Source organism: Labrus bergylta, chromosome 22, assembly GCF_963930695.1.
Source record: "Labrus bergylta chromosome 22, fLabBer1.1, whole genome shotgun sequence".
Lineage (NCBI taxonomy): Eukaryota > Metazoa > Chordata > Actinopteri > Labriformes > Labridae > Labrus > Labrus bergylta.
The window spans coordinates 20,122,487-20,141,572 of NC_089216.1; the positions used below are offsets into that span (position 1 = coordinate 20,122,487).

Genomic DNA, 19,086 nt, shown 5'->3' on the forward strand with positions numbered 1-19,086 from the left:
TGGGACACAAAGAAGTTTCCATCCAAAATGTGTTTGTGTATGAGAAATTATCTTATCTTAAACTGAATGTGAAGAGTTTTTACATGTTATGGTGCAGTTTTCATTCTGATGCCTTTATATGACTGAATGAACCATCAAGTACAAAACTGGTTAAATAGGTTTTATTTTGAATGATTGATATCTGACCACAATCTAACAAAGTGATTTGTTGAAAGATAAAGTTGTTGTTTCCAAGTGTTCACATAGTTTCAGAACAAGCAGCAAATGAAAAGTTGGCTGGTTAAAAAGGTAAAATACCCTTTTTTGGTCTACAGGGGTCGCCAAAATTAACACAACATGAAAGTAGATCTATACATTGATGTAGAGGTCATGATGAAGTGCCATAGGTGGAGTTAACGGGTCTGTTGGTTAAAATTCAATCTCTTCTCATGTGGGTTGCAAGTTTTCCTGAATAGCTACAGGATCAGGCTTCTTTCTTCTTCTTCTTTTTAACCAAACACAAGTAAAGAACCTTAGAATTCAATCTTCACAATTAAATCCACCTTTAGTTTAAACATTGTTCATCTTGTCTTTTCTTGTAATTTTTTTGTTTTCATGGCAGCATGTTCCCGCTGTTTTGGTTTCATTTGATCTGTTTATACTGCTGCTTGATTGGTGTGAACATAAAAATAGTTTAATCAGCCAAAATGGTTCTTTTCGAAACCCAATTCAAACACTTGCTAATAAGCTAAACTAGTTAAAAGATGAATCAAATAAACTGTGTTTCGTGCATTAAATACCCTACAGTCTCAAGTCTGCTTTGAGAATGGGTTGGATTTGGATGTCACCAAAGATTGGATTTATGACAAGTAAGACTCAATGGATTTCCATATTTTTTTTTGTGTTAAGTTAATTTAAGCAACAATTAATACACACAAATATTTCCCAATTTTGTCCTTCTCTGACTGAGTTTTTAGATCATAAGAAACTTAACAGTGAAACTTCAAGAGTGGAGCTCTTTCAGTGCTGGATGTTAAAATACTGTAAGGAAGAAATAATACAATCAGAGGGAGAATAAACTCACAATATATAGAAACTAAACCTGTTTTTTCACTGGGTGGCACAATTTATTTGGTTAAATGACAGGAGTCTGGTCTGAAGTGAATCCAAGCTATATGTCTTAAAGATTATTTTGTCCAGTTTGACGCAAACATGTTGGCTCTGTGTGTATCACCTTTAGCAATGTTTTAGAACCACAACTGGGAAGTTTGAATGAAACAATACAAACCACCATTTTCTTCCATGCCAGACAAGTACGGCTGGAACTGCAGACAAAAAGATGTCTGATGTTAAAGGTCTGCCAGATACGCTAACCCAGATCCAAAGATGGACTATTTCTACAGGCTAGTTACTGTATTCTATTGTCTGAAACTGCGGTAGCCCTTAAACAAGGAGATTAAGCATGCAGCAAAAACAGGCTATGTTTACATGTTTTTCATCAAGAATCACAGTTAGTGATACAACTGTTACTAACTTCTTTCAAGTACGATCCAACTCTAATAATTGAGACAATATTCAGAGGTTCCTTTTTGAGGGACTGTGATACTCCCCATCAATCAGTTTTTCCAACAAAACTCAGAATATACTCAAATATTTACTAAGAAAAAAAAGTCACTGAGCATTTTAAAATCAGTTACTCTGCCTTCCTTTTCCGTCTTGACTTGCAGAGAATCCTGCAGAATGCAATTAATGCCCAGGCAAAAGCGACAATGATAATGATGAAGAAAACAGCCACATCTAGACAGAAATAGGAGTACCAAGGCATACTAAAACCTGCTGACTGAAGATGGGTGGCCCTTTTGTTCCTTAGGACATACTCAATCCAAAAAATGGCGGTATCTATTGGTGATATTGGCAGGTCCCGATGCAGCATTGAAAGTCGCTGCATGTTGTCACGGTAGGAAGGATTGTTAAGGACATCCTTTAAAGTCTCTAAGAAGCCTTCCTCTGTAAGTGTTCTTGCCTCAACGTGTTGAGCTGCCCCGCGGACCTTAAGTCGGTGAACATTGTCAAACTGGTCAAAGAGAAGGGGCAGGCCTACAACAGGAACGCCATGGTAAATGGCCTCATACATGCCATTGGTGCCACCATGGGCTACAAAGGCACGAGTCTTGGGATGGCCAAGGAGGTCGTTCTGAGGGAGCCAGTTCACCAAGAGCGTGTTGTTCCCCAAGGATGAAGGCTTTTCACCAGCAAACTTCCACACCACCTTCTGAGGGAGCTGAGCAAAAGCTGCAGCAATTGCGTTTGTGGCCTCACGAGACAGGACTGAAACGAACGTCCCAAGGGACATGACTACCACTCCATGCTCCCCAGAGCTCTGCATGAAGGCCTCCAGCTCAACAGGGAGGGGATTAGCCTTCTTGCACTGGAACCCCCCTATGTAGACCACATTGGGCATTGTGGGGCGAGGGAACTCAAAAACAAAATCTGTTCTAATCAACCAGAGATCAGCTGCATACTGCATAGACAACAAGTCAGAACCAGGTGGGTAGTGCCGCTGGAGCAGATCTGAATAATGAGGATTCAGTATAAAGTGCAGCTGATAAAAGCTTTGTAGATAATGTAAAATATTCTTGGTCCTTTCCAGAAAATTCATTTGATCATGAAGTTCACTTCCAGGCACCGGTACATAGGACAGAGGCGAGGGAGCTATGGTGAAATGGGCCTCACCAGTATTAATCCAGCGAACGTTAAAAACCATTGGCAGCTTGAGGTAACTACCCAACAGAACCCCTATAGTCAGGGCAGGGTCTGTTAACATCAGGTCAAACTTGGCATCTTGCAGCTCCTTGATAAAAACAGTGTCATCTAACATTTCAGCAGTTGCTCCTGCAAGGATTTTGTGGCCCTTATCCAACATGGATCCTATTAAGTTGTTTTGACAGAAGGTGCGTATAAAGGGCATCGACTTGCGGCATTCCATAACATCTAAAAGCATTCGATTGTAGGCATTCTTGTCCGTATCATCCTCCATCATACGTCTAGTAATTGATGTGAAAAATGTAGAGTTTTTAGGGATGTACCAGCTCTTGGCAGAGTACAGGACAGTGATATCATGGCCTCTGGAGTGCAGCTCTTTGAGGAGGACCTCCATATTGAGCCAATGGCTGCCATCAACAGGTACTACCAGAATCCTGCTGCCATCACAACAAGTGGGCCTGAGCAACAGGAAGCAGAGCCCTATCAGGAATACTGGGATTATCTTCGACATTCCCTATGAGAGACAGAAGACAGAAATGGTTAAAATTGTAAATCCCAATGATCTTTAGGTATTATAGCTCATATGTCTTGCCTATCATATCATAATTACATCTTGCCCATGGACACATCAGGCATGTGTCTGCAGAAGCTTGGGATCTAACCCCTGGCCTTCTGGTTGAGAAACGACCATCTCTTCCATTGAGCCACCATTAAAGTAGTTGACACAGGCCAAATTACATCGCACAAATGTGCAACAAATTTGGAAATGATGTAAACTCTGAAACACACCCAAAAATCCCAAAACAAAGGCAAACACACAATACCTACAAAACATAGCTAAACAGATATACTTATTTATATTTTACTATTTTATAAGCATCACCAACTGGTACCAGGCAATAAACCTTGTGTGACAAACATTCGATTAACATGTAGTTTACACATGATTTACAGGTATATTATTCATAATTATAATGCATGTTTTCTATCTCCAGGTAGGAATGCAGAAAGTGATTTTACCTTTTCCTCCTTCATGCAAAGTCTAATCCACAGTCATATGCAGAGGACTGTCAGAGGTTTGATGTCTTACTAAAAGACCAGTGTCCAGTTGTGAATGAACAACATAAAAGTCGTCTGACCAAAAAGCCTTGTACAAATAACCACAAAAGAACTGACAAAAAAAACCCAACCATACGTATCTCAATCTAAGAAAAGTTCTACTACAGTATTTGGACTAAGAACTAAAAATAGACCTACTTCAGCGCTTACTCACACTGCCGCCTCAACAGCAGATTTTATTTAAACAACAGAAACATCAAGTCAAGTTCATTTCTACATCTTTAGCTTTATCAGGAGTTTTATATTGTACTTGTTCCGAAGGCTCAATTGTGGCAGATAAAGAGGGGCGAATTACACATATTGCATAATTTATATATGAAAAACAAACTTCTTACACTCAGTTATCAAGTTATCTCCCACAATGAAATCCTGAAAGCTTAAAAACATCTGGTGTATTCTGCCTGTCCTCAGTTAACCACCACTCTCTTATCTCTTGTTGACTGTTGCCTAACTCCAACAGGCCAAGATCAATGTTTGATACAGGTTTCGCAATGCACAATTCTTCAATTAAAAGGTTAATGCAATGCCTCACCTGGTTGGTGTACATCCAGAAGTTTGGCTTTTGCTCCAGAGCTTGAGTGAGCCAGGACGGTATGTGGTATGTGAGTTTCCACAAGGCTTTTACACAGACCCTACTCTAACAGTCCAAAGTCCAGTATATACAGGTTTCGCATTTGGGACAAAGGTCAATGTGAAAAGCTCTTCATGAACATGGTCTAGTACAGATCAAGCATTGAGTAATTACTTGAGTTGCATTACATTAAGAGCATTAGGGTTCAAGTCCCAAAGGAGCACAACCTTATTAGGATGGTTTATGAGAATGTTTTGTTTTTGTCTCAAGCTATTAGCTGAGTTTGCGAAGAGCTAGAAAGATTACATTTTCCACAGCTGGAGGATTTTGATCCCGATTGGGCCAGTGGTGGAGCTATAATCAATTATCTAAATTGTGAAGTTTGGAAGGCCAACAAATTAACCCTTGAATTTGATAGACCAAAAAATTGACACATATGCATCTGAACTGCTGTTGCAAAAAACCTCTTTGAGCATTAAACCCTGTACCTCAATGCAGGATTATTGGTCCAGACCAGTCCAAAACCATGAAACCAATCAGAGACAAGGAGATCATCTAGAGTTGTTTCTGGAAAACAAAATGTATGCATTGTCTCTGCAACAAACCTGGTTTAATTAAACCGATTGAAAAATGCTAAATCTATAAAATGGTTTTATTTTACAGCCAGTGTAGCATCCTCCTCCATTCTCTTTTGTAGTTTAAATGAGTGACGTGGGGCATGGAACGTCCCCTTGATTAGCGGATCATTTGGCCTAAATTCATTCATTCTTTCGGCCAAAGACTTTTTACCAATGACAAGACTGTAGTATAACAGAGTAAAGCCCCTATGTATACATACTGTATATATACACACATATATTGTCTTCTTTATTTATATTTGGCTTCACAACAGAAACATCCCCTTGTATATTGCTGTGCAATCCAACATCCACAAACTGCAGCATTAAATTAGCACTAAGTCGATCGACACCTCGTTATAATAATCGTAAAAAACAACTTAGGAAAGATTGAATGCAGGATTTTCATAAAAGACAGCCTCTTATCTCTGTTAGTGATGCAACATTTACGACCCACATGTTCTGATCTGTAATCAGTTACTCAGTGACATTCCTCAGGCAGCCTTACAACAGTTTACAAAGAAGTCTAAGTACCCCTCACCCTTTTACTGTTAAAAAAAGCATTTTGATCTTGAAGTCTTGATGAAGCTTCAGAGGACTGTGATGACATTTTTGTGAATAATGATGATGTTTTATTTTCCCACATTCACGAGGGTAATAGGACTCATCCTTGTTTTGATTTCTCTTGCTATTTGGCACCAGGAGCAGGGCCCGCAGCAGCAGGCGTACACACAGTCCTTGAAAACCGTACCCTGTGAAGAGAGACACAGTTAGGCATCATCTTATTTTTACAGTCATTAATTAATGTGTGACCTTACAAAGGAACATAGTGCACTCTAAATGTGACGTTGGAAACACAATGTTGAGAACATGACGAGACTAATCAGAGATCACAGATACGTTTGTGTTGACTTCTATGCAGGTAAGCACTGACGCAGTTGAGGCCCACTTAATTTATTATCGTGAAAAGGATAGCATTTTGTCCATACCTCAATGCCATAGCGTTGGCGCACTGAAACCCTGAGGGCTGTATTGATGGGTGGTATGAGTCCACAAGCGTCAAGCAGAGGTAAACACAGACACTCTCCGGCCTCATGTGCCGTCTTACAGGCGAAGCAGGGAGAACACCAACAGGAAAGGCAACCTGAAAAAAACAGCAGCAGGAGTGAGCTTAACGTCGAATAAATATGCAACAGTCTGAAAGGTCAAAATCAAAGGAAACAACAGAATAGACTGTGTGCTGTAAAAGGAGAAGATGCTGTCTATTCAATTTACAAGTTAACAGATGTGGAGGTGCCTTAAGTCTGCATCTTTTCACATCACATATTGCCAATTTGACCTCTAAACTTAAGGTGAAGTTGGGATTTTATTATAGAAATAAATCCAGCTTTTCCCTCAGAGCAAGGAAACTTTTGGTTTCATCAACCCTCCTTCCTTTGTTGGATTATGGAGATGTACTGTACATGGGTGCCTCGGCCAAATGTTTACAGTCATTGGACACCGTGTATCACTGTGCGTTGAGATTTGTTACTGGTTGTAGACGCTTCACTCATCACTGTGACCTGTACACTAACTCAGATTGGCCATCTTTGAAGGTTCGCAGGCATATACACTGGCTGAAGTTTATTTATAAAGCTCTTCTTAGTTTGGTGCCTTCTTATTTATGTTCAGACCTTCAAAGAACCAGAAGCCACTATGCCTTGCGTTCCTGTGATGTCTTTAAACTGTCTGTGCCTCGTGTCCGCACGGAGCTCGGGAAAAGAGCGTTTAGTTTTGCTGCTCCCACCGCATGGAACTTTCTCCAAAATGACTTGAAAATGGCGGAGCTCATTTCGCTTGAAACCTTTGGCTCGATCTTAAAATATAAAATACGCGAGACAATTGGACAGTGCCTGTGTTTCTGAATTGTAATCCTTGATCAAGATTCTGCACTTTATCTGTAAATCAATTTGCACATTGTAAATTGTTGTTCTCTCCTAACTTATTGTCTCTTTATCATGTAATGCTTTTTATGACGTGTGCTGCTGCCCTCTTGATCAGGTCACCCTTGTGAAAGAGATCCTGATCTCAATGAGGTTATTTTACCTGGTTAAATAAAGGTTAAATAAAAAAATAATCATAATCCTTTCTAATGCCCTTCAGAAAGGAAGCAGGCTGCAGGATCCTTGTCTAATTGGACAACACGACTGGTTCCAAAATAGAACATATGCAAGTCTACAAAATCTGTTTTTTTAAATCTTCTTCTATACTGTTATGATGTTCATTTGGCTGATTATGGTCACAGAGTAAACATATGGTGGATTATACTTTATGTTGTTGATACAGGATATCTACACTCGTGTCCAAGAACAGATAAACTCCGCAGAGAGGTCGTTCAAAAGTCGAAGGGCCCAGATGAAATACTGTCACTGTAAACTCACACTGGGGAAGGTCTTGAAGGCAGTCACAGATGCCAGACGTCCATTGGTTGGAAACAGAGTCCATGATGAAGGGCCTTGGTTGTGTCACAACCATCTTCACAGACATGGCTTTGGCTTCTGACAGAAAACATAGATCACAGTAACTGTTGCAAAGAAACTTTGCTTTGTGTTGAAACTTGGTGGGTTTAACATATAGGCGAAGACTTTTCTTGTCAAAAATATTTGTACTGTGTGTTACATATATTCTTTGTCTGAAGTAAAAGGAAGCATCCTTAGAAGGACCCAGCCTGTGTACCCTGTGTAGACTGCTCAGGTCATGCTGAAATTACACAATCCTGTCTACGGAGGATATCCTGTTTTCATCACCAGCTGTTCCTGCCCTTACCCAATGGTTACCAAAGAATGCCCCGGTTGCCTAGCAACCTCAAAAGCTGCTTCAGAACTACCTGACATAACCATCCATTCTCTTTTACCACTTTTTCCAGTTTGGGGTCTGTGGAGGGGGGGGGGGCTGATATATTACATGATTAAATTATTGTATTATTGTAAAGATAATTTAAAGTTTCAAGGCCCCTTTCATTTTTAACGTGAGTACTGCTAGCTTTTTGACTGAGTTTATACCAGTTAGTTAAAATTTAAAAAGAAGTTGTCGCTTCAAAGTCTACCTCTTTGTGTAAATTGGTGCACAATGAATCTCAGGATATGTAAGACCTTGAACATTTAACTAGATGAAGTCCCTGCTATAGTCAGTGACAGCTGGTGCAGTGTTTTCCAGAATGGGCACAATTTAACATAAATAGACCGTGATGCATATCTTAGTTAGTTAGCTTGATGCTAACACTTACTGGGAAATGCAATGAACTGGGTAGCAGAATTAGCATCATGATAATTTTAATTTACGTTTCGATCTATTTTATCTCACAAACAAAACCACAGGCCCTCGTACTGACAGGCCCAAACACAAAAAAATCACAGCTGACTCACTCTAGCCTGGTCTGCTGCTCTGATCTATCTATGCTCTGATCCAGTGCCACTGCACAACTCGCTCTTTATGTCTCAGTTAATGGGACGTATCCTCTGCTGCCTCCATTTGGGTGGCTGAGTGTAATGCGTCCATGCACTCATTTTTTCCTGCACTCCTCGAAGCTCCTATCTCCTTTCTCAATATCTCTCTAACTTCCTAAAATAAAATATCATTTTTGATATGTAAATTGATATATAAAGTAGCTCTCTCTTGGGGCACCGGTGCCCTAATGGTTATTTTGTACCCAATGTGCAAAGGCGCAAAATAACCACTAGGTTACTAGGAACGTGGTCCGTCCTTGAATCTAACCTGTGTCTCCTTTCCCGCATGTCATCCCCCACTCTCCCTGATTTCCAGCACTATTCACTGCCCTGTCTCTCCAATAAAGGCATACAAAGCCCCCCCCCCCAAAAAAAAGTAACTGTCCCTTGGAAAAATACAACCCTTAAGCATAAAATCACAATCATGAGCTCTGTCCTACAGCAGATTTGCATGTTCGCAATATTTCAATGAATCTTGCATAATTGCAAGTTTCTCTCATGTCCTACCTGTTTTTGTGTTTTGAGGAAGAAGGATCAGCTATGAATGGATTTGTAGAACAACGATGGATCTTATAGACTATCTGCAGAGAAGTGAACGGATGCTTGTCACTGACTCGTCCATCCAGTCTGACTTGTGTCAGACATCACATCAGACGTCAGTCGGACATCCCTCTTTAAATGTGTGTTATGGTGAGACGCACGTTTGAAGAGTACAATTGTTTGGAGACATGTGTGTGATAAGAACTTAAAAGAATGTATGACGCTTACTTTACAGTAACATACAGTATGTCCCAAGGCCTTCGTTTGATTGCATTCACTGAGATTCTGTATTTTCACAATGTTGCTTTTAGACTCACAGCAACTTTTGATATTTTATTGCAACCGTTCAACTCAAAATATTTGGATTTTAAAACAATTCTGGTACAACATAAAGAAAGTAAGAATAATAAAATATGTTACAGTGAATATTTCTGACTTGATATTGCAGTATAAAATATTGCATTTGCAAAATTCTGACAAATGTCAAATAGTTTGGTTGCACTTTAAGGTAAAACGCAAATGTATAATCTGATGCTCTTTTAATATTGTGCAAAAAAGTTCAAATCCATCAATTTCGATACATGTACAGTATGTAAAAGTTTTAAATTTCATATCGTGTCTGCCAACAAACTGGCAACTTACTTGATCCCTTCTTCTTTTTTTTACCACCTCCAACATGATGAACTTAAAAGACTAAAGAAAAGATAGAAAACAATTTAATTGATAAAGCATAATTCCTTACACATTTTAACCATGTTGCACATTTGATTTGAGAGAAAAACACAGTTTACAGTATCAGCTAAGCCTAAAGTCTAACCCCGTATCATCTCCATGCACACAATTTTCAACTAGAGTCTGCAATAACATTTAAAAATGTCTTGGTGAAGAACTTTTTAGACACAGTTTAGAGAAATTCTTCATTTTTGTTTAAATTGTCGTGACATGCCTGCAAAGCAATCTGTAAATCAAATGCACTGACAGTAAAGACAACAATCTGGTACGTGCAGATGCCACAGGTATTTCAAAAGTCTAGTCAGCCATCCCATCAGGACTGAATGAAATGATCGGCTGGCTTATCTGCCTGTCTACTCAGACTTGTCTGAATGTGCACACTCATACCATGTTAAACCAGCTTTAACTAATGAGCTAGATGTATCAGAATGGAAGAGACAGGTAGCAGGTTAGGTTATTAACAATTTCCCTTTTCATAGTGCAATTCTGCTACAAGGCCATAACGAATCTCTACCGTCAATACGGCTTAGAGAGGCTTCCAACTGTCATTGCAAAATTTGCAAATATTAGGCTGCTGCTTTGGTTTAAATTAGGGAGCCCTCAGGGGCCCTCTTCTGGTCTGAGGCCCCAAGCAGTTGCCTGCCTTGCCTGTTGACAAGCAGCGCCTCTGTGTCCGCCTGGTCCTGTTTTGTCCCTCTGGTCCAGTCCTGGTTGTCTTGTCCTCGTCCATCTGGTCGTCTCTCGTCTGTTTGGTCATGTTTGTCTGGTCTGGCCGACTTTCTTTGTTTGGTTTGTCTTACAAATGTCTTTACTTTTGACCGGGGGATGGTACCCCTCAAAGAGGAGCCGTGAATTGAAAGAGTAAAAATGATGTGACCCACCTTCTTGTAAATGTAAAGCAGCAAAAGTGTACAGGAGTACAAAACGAGCATGGATCGGTGTAACACTGACGGCTGTGGGTACACTTTTAACCATGTGTTTTTAAGTTTTTGAATGTACATATTTTTAGACTTTTATCAAACTTCTTTCACTTTATCTGGGGTCAAACTGATCTTTGGCGAGCATTGTGTTAACAATGGTAACAGGGAGTGTCTGTAGGCCAGAGGAAGTGTGATTAAATCAACTCCTTTACTCTGGAGGGAAAGCTGCAGCACAGGCCAGAGAAGAAAAGGAGCGCTGCATGTACTTTATCTAGACCAAGTGCGCCCCCTGCAGGGAGGTCAGAGCAGTGTATCTGGCTGAGGAAGAGGAGGCGGCGTGGGATGCTGCCCTTCTCTTCAGCTCTCTGGAGATCTGGAGCCAAGAAAGCGGATAGCAGCAGCATCCGTACAAGCAGTCGCTCCACACACTCCCCTGTAAGACACAGAGAGAGAGAGAGAGAGAGAGAAAGAGAGAAGCCTGAGCACAGGTGGGAGGCTCGAAACAAAAGATGAACATTTGCATTTAGGTTTGAAAAAAAAAGGCACGTTTTCTGATGTATACAATGCAGCAGTTTTCTTTTCTTTTCTCCTTGCACTCTTGTTTGAGCTTAAATTTAAATCACTTTAGATTAACTGTATTACCTGAGGTAAGTTAGGATACAATTCAAAATTTGCTGAAGTTTTGCTAGAATCATTTTTATTCAGATGTCAGACAAACAACTGTTTCTAAAGATTGGGATACCCAACTTCAATTTTCAAAAAAGTCCAGGAAAGTAAAAACTCAATATAGACAAAGCAGTTGCTTGAAGTAAATAAATAACAGCGTTATTGTCAGGGTAACAGTAAAAAGTGTGTTTATCTGACTCTGTATAAGTACATATGAGAGTTTCTCTGCTTTAGGAACAGCAGCCAGGATACAGAGGTCTTCAGTAATGTTGAGATGGAAACATCGGTGGGTGAGCTTTAATAAATCAATAGTCTGAGAACGACAGAGAGAGGTCAGATTCTAGTTGTTCTATCTGCAGTATGAGCATATGATCCCGTCTCCGTGATACTGAGTCAGCAACGCAACTAAGATATGAGAAGTTTCTGTCAGCTTTGATTGATGACTGGTACTTCTAACTTTGTCACAGTCAAGAACCCAAAATAAATCAGCCTTTGATTTTGGCTTAATAAGAATGATCAACAACAATAATCTACATATTATTTGTTGCACTACAAATCATGCAGTTTTGTACTGAATTCACTGCTCACTGTCCACCTTCAGTTTAGAGTTTTAATTCAATTCTTTGATTCTGACACAAATGTGTTATGTGTGGGAAAAAGTATTGCACGTTTGAGGGTTTACACACTTTTCTTTCTTGAGCAGCTCAGCACTACACTAATGTAGCAAACACTACAATAATGTTTGCTTTGTAAAACATATAAAAGGCTGTTTCTTCAGTGTGCTGTGAAAATCTCATCTGACATTCACCCATGAGCTCTATCCTAATTAATTTAGTTTAGAAAGTCCAATATTAAAAAATAAATACATCCTAATCTTTTACTGGCTGAGATAAAAGTTTTTTTGGGGGGGCTGTCATGAAATGTGGATTATTTTGTCAAAACATTTATAATATTTTTTTCAACACCAGGCTTTAGCCATGCTAGCAGCTCTTGGAGGCACATTGATGCTTTCAGCTAAATGCTGATGTCAGCATGCTAATGGACAAAAATTATGCTAACATGCTGATAGGCATGTAAACTGTAGTTATTGGATGTTAGCATGCTAGCTTTGGCTAGTAGCACTTACCAAATCACCAAAGGCTGATCCAAAAATACATACACATTTCCTGTCTCTCTACATGTGTCAAAGAGAGGCCCAAAATTCCCCGACCCCAAAATATGACCTAGCAGTAAGGTCTCACCCCATTAACTGAATTCCCCCCTTTACTAGTATTTCTGATTCCGATGTACAGTAGCCGCAGATCAGGTTCAAGACCAAACTATGGCTCCTCTCCCGCTTCTTCTATGTATCAATTACGTTTTTAATTATTCTGAGTTGTGATCAATCGACAAAAAGCCTTGAGCCGTGACATTATGGCTGATAAAACTAAACCCAATATCAACTTCTTAAAGTGGAGCCATGGTACGAATTTATGATGTAACTATTCTAAATAAAAAATCTCTACTTAAAGCTTCTGTGAGGAGTTTTTAAGTGTATGTAAAAAAGACTGAAATTCATACTGATAAGACCTACAAAAGCAGACCTGACCATCAGAGACAAGATTGACTACTTCTATATGGTAATTGTACGTGTCTAAAACTAGTGCTGGGGGTAGGTAAGAGACGAAGACTCAACAAAACGCTTCAGGAACAGCCTTTGTTTGCAGTTTTTACAGCAAATAATTACAGTGAGATTTGCAATTGACACAGTATTAAAATTTTCATCTAAAAAACAATTCTTACAGAGGTACAGGAAAAGATCAGCCTAGTAATATGAAGTATCACTTTAACCCTAACCCAAGAACTTAGAAGTTGTGAAAAGAGATATTCAGGAATTTGCATCAGCTTTAGAGCAATCTGCCTGCACGGTGTCATTCTCACGTTACACACTTTTTCAGCACTGTCTCCTCTTCCATCCATAATTGCTTTGCTTTGCAAACAGCCTACATGCTTGGACTTGTTTTCACAAGAACTATTGGCACCTTCCTCACTCCTGCTCTGCAGTATTGACAGCGATCCACTGCCCACTCCACCTACAGAGAAGCCAACATTACCAACCACCTCCTTCTCTCCGATGGCAGCTCTCCAGCCTGTCCTCCAACCACTCCCACCTCTTGTCTTATCTCTCCTCGTCTTCACTGTCCCAGAAAGGATTGGCTTGGCTTAGCATTCATCAAACTCACTCACTTGGCAGCCCGGTATTTGCCGTTTGCATGACAAACATCTGTTTTGTGTTGGTTGTGTACACTCGTCAGTGTCGTGGACCTGATGTCTGTTGAGATCTGTGGTCATGCAGGCAGATATTTGAGTATTAACTAAGTGTGAAAAAAACAGCACCTGAGTAAACGAGTAGGTGGGAAGTCTTAGCAGCTTGCTGTGTATTAAAGGCAGTGATAGTTTCTTGTTTATTCATTAAGTTATGTGTGACTGTAGTAAAGATTTGTATTGCCCTGATTTCACTGCATCACTATCTGCATTTTAATAAGATTGATCTGATGTTGCGTTGCTGAAGTAATAACCAGCGTCATTAAGCACCTCTCCTTGATGTTGCAGCTTTTTCTCCTGTGTGCTGTTATTGTGTTCCATCACTCCATTTCCTGAGCAGTAATTGTAATCTTTCAAAGCTCCTGCAGCTCTGTGTTATTGAGCTGGGGACAGTGTGGCACCAGTGTAAGCAATCTGAACGTTTGTTTTTTTTATCACACCTTCATGACTACAGGGGCCACTTTGCTCGGCTGATACAATACAATCACATCTTTAGCTCTCAAACAACACCACCACTTTAACTAGGAAAATCAACATATTCTTAGACATATTCTGTCAGATCAAAAACAAAATAAATGCCATGAATGCATTCAGGAAGAAGCAACAAAAACCAAAAGTCAGTGTCAGAGCTATTAAACCGTTTACTACGATTGCAGTTTTCTTCTTATTGGCCAAAAGCTTCCCTGAAATTGGCTTCACATGTTTTACAGTAAATGATATTGGATGGGTCCAAAGTTGGCTACATTTTACTCATATGGGCTCTATGTGGAGCCCATCAACATTTACTGTACCAGGGCCAACTAATGTGGGGCCCCCATCGACATTCTGGTCATTGATTGGACTTAAGTTGGGTATCCCAGATGGGCCTAGGTGCAACTCATTTTGAGCCAACTTGGATGTTTGGCTGTCATTGGCAGTAATACTCCTCATTGGAAACAATGGAAGTCAATGGTGAACAAACCACATCTATTGAGCTCTCACTGTCAGCAGGACACATTTTAGGCTTAACTTAGGCTATAAATGCTGTGGTGTTTGGCATGGATGTACATCATAAACCTGTCCCTCTACAAAGAAACGTTGATAAACTAAGATGTGTAAATTCCCCCCAAATTACATGAAACACAAAGTCAGGTAACAAAAGAAAATCTCAATCCAACACTTCCAATTCCAGTTTGATCAAAATTTGGACAAAAATTGAAAACAAAAGTCCACCCTCTGGACTGAAGACTAAGCCCTTACTAAATCAGCACACCATCAGCACACCATCAGCACATCACTTCTATGTGTGAGACTGCATGACTACATGAGCTGCTGTCAAAGAACCCCTGAACATACAAGTAAAAATGATGAGTGTGGATGGACAGATACCTCACACAGCAGCCTTTATTGGGGTGTAGATTGGTTTTAAACTCTGCAATGTGCTTACCTTTAGAAAACACACTTAATCACCATTAATGATACATTAAATCAGAAAATATGGCTGAAGTTTGATGCCTCCAATCCATCCAATACATTTCAGTGACTTGGAAAATCTAGACCAAGGAGTCTTGGGGGACTTGTGCAGGAACTACCCCTTCCTAAACCCTCCCTAACCAATGGAGCTTTTTGAATCTCAAGTGTGTTGATCAAAACTTGGATCTAATATCTTATCTTATAAAAAAAATGATCCCAAAACTATGACTTGGCAAAAAGTTGAGAACATAAAAACAAATGGCTATTTATAGAATTTCAACTGGAAACTTTGTATCTGAGCTGTGTTCACCTTTATGCCGTATCGTTCTCTTACAGATGCCCTCATGGCGAGAGAGGCCGGAGGAACACAGCCTATACAGTCCAGCAGAGGCAGGCAGGGACATGCACCCACATCATGGGTCACCTTACAGGTGAACACTGGGAGGCAGCACAGAGCAAAGCAGCCTGCAAACACACAACCAGACACACACAGCAGATCAACCTCAGCACACATCAACATGACTGTCAGTGGTAAAGTCTCTCAGACTGATTTTAAAGTTCATCATATTAAAAAAAGTTTCTCAATACTTACAGTCTCCCACATCTTTATAGCACTCACACAGGCCAGTGCTCCACTGACCTGCATCCTGAACCCTGCTCTCCGGCTGGACCTGGACCACCTGTTTGGACATAGCCGAGCTGGATAAGGTCGGACAAAAAGCTAGATTAGTACCACATATAACATAAAGTGTCATAAAGAGAAGATATGGGACATGGTTACACCAAGTTGCAACATCTGGTGGCAACAGTTTTTAGTCTCTATACTTTGTTTCTTTATTTGTGAAAATGGTATAGGAGGTGTATCTTTTTCATTAACTTTTATTATTTTAAGGGCAGGACTGATGCATGCAGTTGCAGGGGCTGATCTTACTGACAGGTGGGCGTGTTGAAGCTGTTTTCCAGTAGGCTAAAGGCCTGCCTAAGTTTCACCTCTATTACTGTCAGAGGTGCTGCTTGTCAATAGGCAAGGCAGGCAACTGCTTGTGGCCCAAGGCCAGTATGGACAGTAGGAAACCTCCTTATCTGACAGCATTCACTCTAGTTGAGCTGCTTAATGTTGCATGCATTAATTCTGTTGAAATCAAAGTGGACAATGAAAGTCATTGAAGGGAAATGAAGTGGAATCATCTATCGGGGAGTGAAAACAGAAAGAGGAGTAAGCATCAGGACACGTTGGTTGGAGGGTCCCCCAATACATTTTTTCCTAGGGTCCTTATGGAGTCTAGAATCCCCACTGATGACTGTTACTGGAAAGATCAAAAGTTGTGTAAAGATAGAATTGCCAATGGGGACCACCAATGCTTCAAAACAGCAGTTCAGCTACTAGTTGGTGATGTCAATGAGACTACGTCCATGTTGTATACAGTCTATGTGTTACACTGGGGTTTGGATCAAAATAATGAATTTCCAATCAACAAATACAAACTTTTTTTTCTGTGTAACCAGTCTGGCCTCGGTCACATGTGCTAATCTTATCCTTTTGCTTCATCCTATAAAGCTAAAAATCTAAGCCAGATCTTTTAACCGTCCTGTTTTACATTCAGAGCAATGTCAGAAACTGTAAGTTTTAATGTGATCTTTCTAAATGTTCAGTTAATAAAATATAAGCCTGTTAGAAAACAATCAAGCTAACATGAAAATGATCTGTTTTTTGTGTCAAGGAATTGGTCTTTGTCCTTTATTTAAATATAATGTAATAGTGCCATAATAATGATTTAAAAAACATGATGGGCTCTGTAGTAATGTGTGATTCCTCCAAACGTATTTGGCAAAACAGAAAATTGAGGGCGATTGGCGAGTCTTCTGAAGTGCAAATTTGAATGCCAATGCAACTCTGAATTTCTACTTTCCCAGTCTCACAACTCTACAGATAAGCATCTCTTAAAACAAAGCATCATATGCTGTACCTGTGGCTGATATTCCTGTCTATAACCAAAGCCCACTTCCACCACTATCTGAGTGAAAAGATAAGCTCAACAAACCAGTGAGCTGCTGGCTGAGAACAAAAGGTCTACGCCCCACTCTTACTGAAGATTAAACACGGCTGTCTCCGGACCTGAGTTATTCTTTAGCTCGGCTCCTCTTGACACATACCAAACTCTGAGGAGAGAAAAGATTCCACCAGGGCTTTCTCTTTTTCTGGTACACGCATGGCTCAGAGCCAGACTCTGTGGAATGATTTACCTTTCACCTTTCTCGGCAGAGTCAAAGTATAACTGAAAATATCTAACCAGGCTTGCTGTGATGGAGAATACAGGACTTACCTGTCGATGTTCCACTCTTTAAATCCCAAGAAAACCAAGAACTGGACACAGATTTGTTATGTAGTGTGTTTGACTTTTTCCTTTCTTTACTTTGACTCTCACATGGTTGCATGACTGCAGTGTTTTGGTGTAAATATGAAACACAACCCTCTGCTGACCTGCAGTGTTTTGACAGTTTACTTAGAGATCTCAGTGACAGATAAGTTTTTGCCTTCACATAATTTCAGTCAACCTGGCTTTATATTGTTAGCTCTCGGTGTTAAGGTATATTCCACTTAATCAGGAATTACCCTGCAGGTGTGTCACCAGGAATTCCTGGCCTCATGAAAAGATAACATACCGTGCCCCACCACCACACGCTCAAACCAAACCTGCAGAAATGCTATAACCACACCTTATGCAACTGACCCATAAAAGGTTAAATACATGTGTTAAACCTCAGAATTCAGTATAACCATGAAAGACAAAGTGTGATATTTCCTCAACAACATCTGCAGTCACATTTATTTTTACAAACAAAAAACATTTTACACATGAACTCATGTACATGAAGGAAAAGTTTGAACATTATTTTAGATTCAATAACTTAACCTGCAAGACAGAGTGCTACCGCAGGTCGTTCATCCCATCTGCAGTCAGACTGTTCAACAGTACTACAACCTGACTCTAACAATGTTCACAATCAGTAATTCTACACACTGTGTGTGTTTTTTTTTAATAAGAACTGTCCTCTGTCTTTCCACAAGTGAAAGTGTTTATAGTATATGCCTAGTATTATTTTATCTCTATTGTAATTTCTTGCTTTCTTTAATTAATGTAAATATGTTTGTTTTTTAACTTTTTGCTATTTTTTACTAATTATACTACTGTTTTTGATCTGTTGTAACAAAGAAATTTCTCCCAATGGGGGATCAATAAAGTTTATCTTTATCTTTAAATGGCATAGTGAACTTATTCGGTTGACAAAACGACTTAAAAATGTGTAGGACGAAAATATAAACTCAATTTCAGTTCAAATGAAACTATGTAATATATGAAATCATATAAACATTTGGCATTAAGCTAATTTTATTCCTAAGATTTTTGAATTAAGAAAGAGTTAAGAATGATGTTAATGAATTCAACTATTTTAAACCAACCAATGATGCAAAAACATATTCTTTTTTTCAGGCTCATCCAGAGCCCCTTCCTCCACTGGGACCCTGCGAGTCAGTACCAAACTCAACCCAACCCAACCCAACCTCAACGCCCACCACACCCTTTTATTCTTCTTTTACCAGGGTGACAGCTACGGACACCCATGCCACTTCAGTAGAAAGAAGAATGAAAGTTACACCCCTGGACTTAATACAACATGTCATCACAGAGAACTTGTTTTTATGTATCACTTAGGGTAAACATTGGAAAGGCCTAACACTGTGATGTAAATGTGAGCTGTGCTGTTGATCTGCTTCTTAGAGTTTCACCACTTTAAATTGCACCACAACTTCTAGAGACTGATTTACTGTATATGAACAGTGAAGCGTAAAAAAACGCTGATTCTCTGATAACTGATGTCTGATTATCCTGATTGAGGTGAACTAAACTGGAAAGTCCTACTGGAGTGAATCCTGC

The 19,086-nt window shown here is 39.7% G+C and overlaps 3 protein-coding genes across 5 annotated transcripts; all 3 read right to left on the reverse strand.

The window, feature by feature from the left end:
• Window positions 1-145: 145 nt before the first annotated feature.
• Window positions 146-4,808, reverse strand: ugt5g1 (UDP glucuronosyltransferase 5 family, polypeptide G1). 2 transcript variants are annotated; one of them, XM_020645631.3, is made up of 2 exons: window positions 4,394-4,808; window positions 146-3,256 (listed from the first exon to the last, which is right to left on the reverse strand). In XM_020645631.3, the coding sequence occupies exons 1-2, from the start codon at window positions 4,406-4,408 to the stop codon at window positions 1,673-1,675; spliced, it is 1,599 nt and encodes a 532-aa protein (XP_020501287.2). In that variant the 5' UTR covers window positions 4,409-4,808; the 3' UTR covers window positions 146-1,672. The 2 variants fall into 2 exon arrangements, with proteins under 2 accessions (XP_020501287.2, XP_065806708.1); XM_065950636.1 differs by lacking the exon at window positions 4,394-4,808 and adding an exon at window positions 3,353-4,364.
• Window positions 4,809-5,278: 470 nt separating this feature from the next.
• ponzr4 (plac8 onzin related protein 4) lies at window positions 5,279-9,192 on the reverse strand. 2 transcript variants are annotated; one of them, XM_065950637.1, is made up of 4 exons: window positions 9,042-9,192; window positions 7,470-7,586; window positions 6,039-6,193; window positions 5,279-5,801 (listed from the first exon to the last, which is right to left on the reverse strand). In XM_065950637.1, exons 2-4 carry the CDS (start codon window positions 7,573-7,575, stop codon window positions 5,682-5,684), a joined length of 381 nt encoding a protein of 126 aa, XP_065806709.1. In that variant the 5' UTR covers window positions 7,576-7,586; window positions 9,042-9,192; the 3' UTR covers window positions 5,279-5,681. The 2 variants fall into 2 exon arrangements, with proteins under 2 accessions (XP_065806709.1, XP_029135480.1); XM_029279647.2 differs by having other exon boundaries at window positions 7,470-7,583; window positions 9,042-9,154.
• Window positions 9,193-9,365: 173 nt separating this feature from the next.
• Window positions 9,366-19,071, reverse strand: LOC109992818 (cornifelin homolog B-like). Its single transcript, XM_065950830.1, has 4 exons — window positions 17,473-19,071; window positions 15,741-15,847; window positions 15,459-15,613; window positions 9,366-11,159 (listed from the first exon to the last, which is right to left on the reverse strand). Exons 2-4 carry the CDS (start codon window positions 15,838-15,840, stop codon window positions 10,998-11,000), a joined length of 417 nt encoding a protein of 138 aa, XP_065806902.1. The 5' UTR covers window positions 15,841-15,847; window positions 17,473-19,071; the 3' UTR covers window positions 9,366-10,997.
• Between the last annotated feature and the right edge of the window lie 15 nt (window positions 19,072-19,086).

Coding starts and splice junctions, on each gene's coding strand:
- ponzr4 (XM_065950637.1), bottom strand. CDS start 7,575: ATGTCTGTGAAGATGGTTGTGACACAACCAAGGCCCTTCATCATGGAC. Junction 6,194..7,469: donor CCTTCAAGACCTTCCCCAGT/GTGAGTTTACAG, acceptor TGTTTTTTTCAG/GTTGCCTTTCCTGTTGGTGT. Junction 5,802..6,038: donor GCCAACGCTATGGCATTGAG/GTATGGACAAAA, acceptor CTCTCTTCACAG/GGTACGGTTTTCAAGGACTG.
- LOC109992818 (XM_065950830.1), bottom strand. CDS start 15,840: ATGTCCAAACAGGTGGTCCAGGTCCAGCCGGAGAGCAGGGTTCAGGAT. Junction 15,614..15,740: donor CTATAAAGATGTGGGAGACT/GTAAGTATTGAG, acceptor GTGTGTTTGCAG/GCTGCTTTGCTCTGTGCTGC. Junction 11,160..15,458: donor GAGAACGATACGGCATAAAG/GTGAACACAGCT, acceptor TGTGTCTTACAG/GGGAGTGTGTGGAGCGACTG.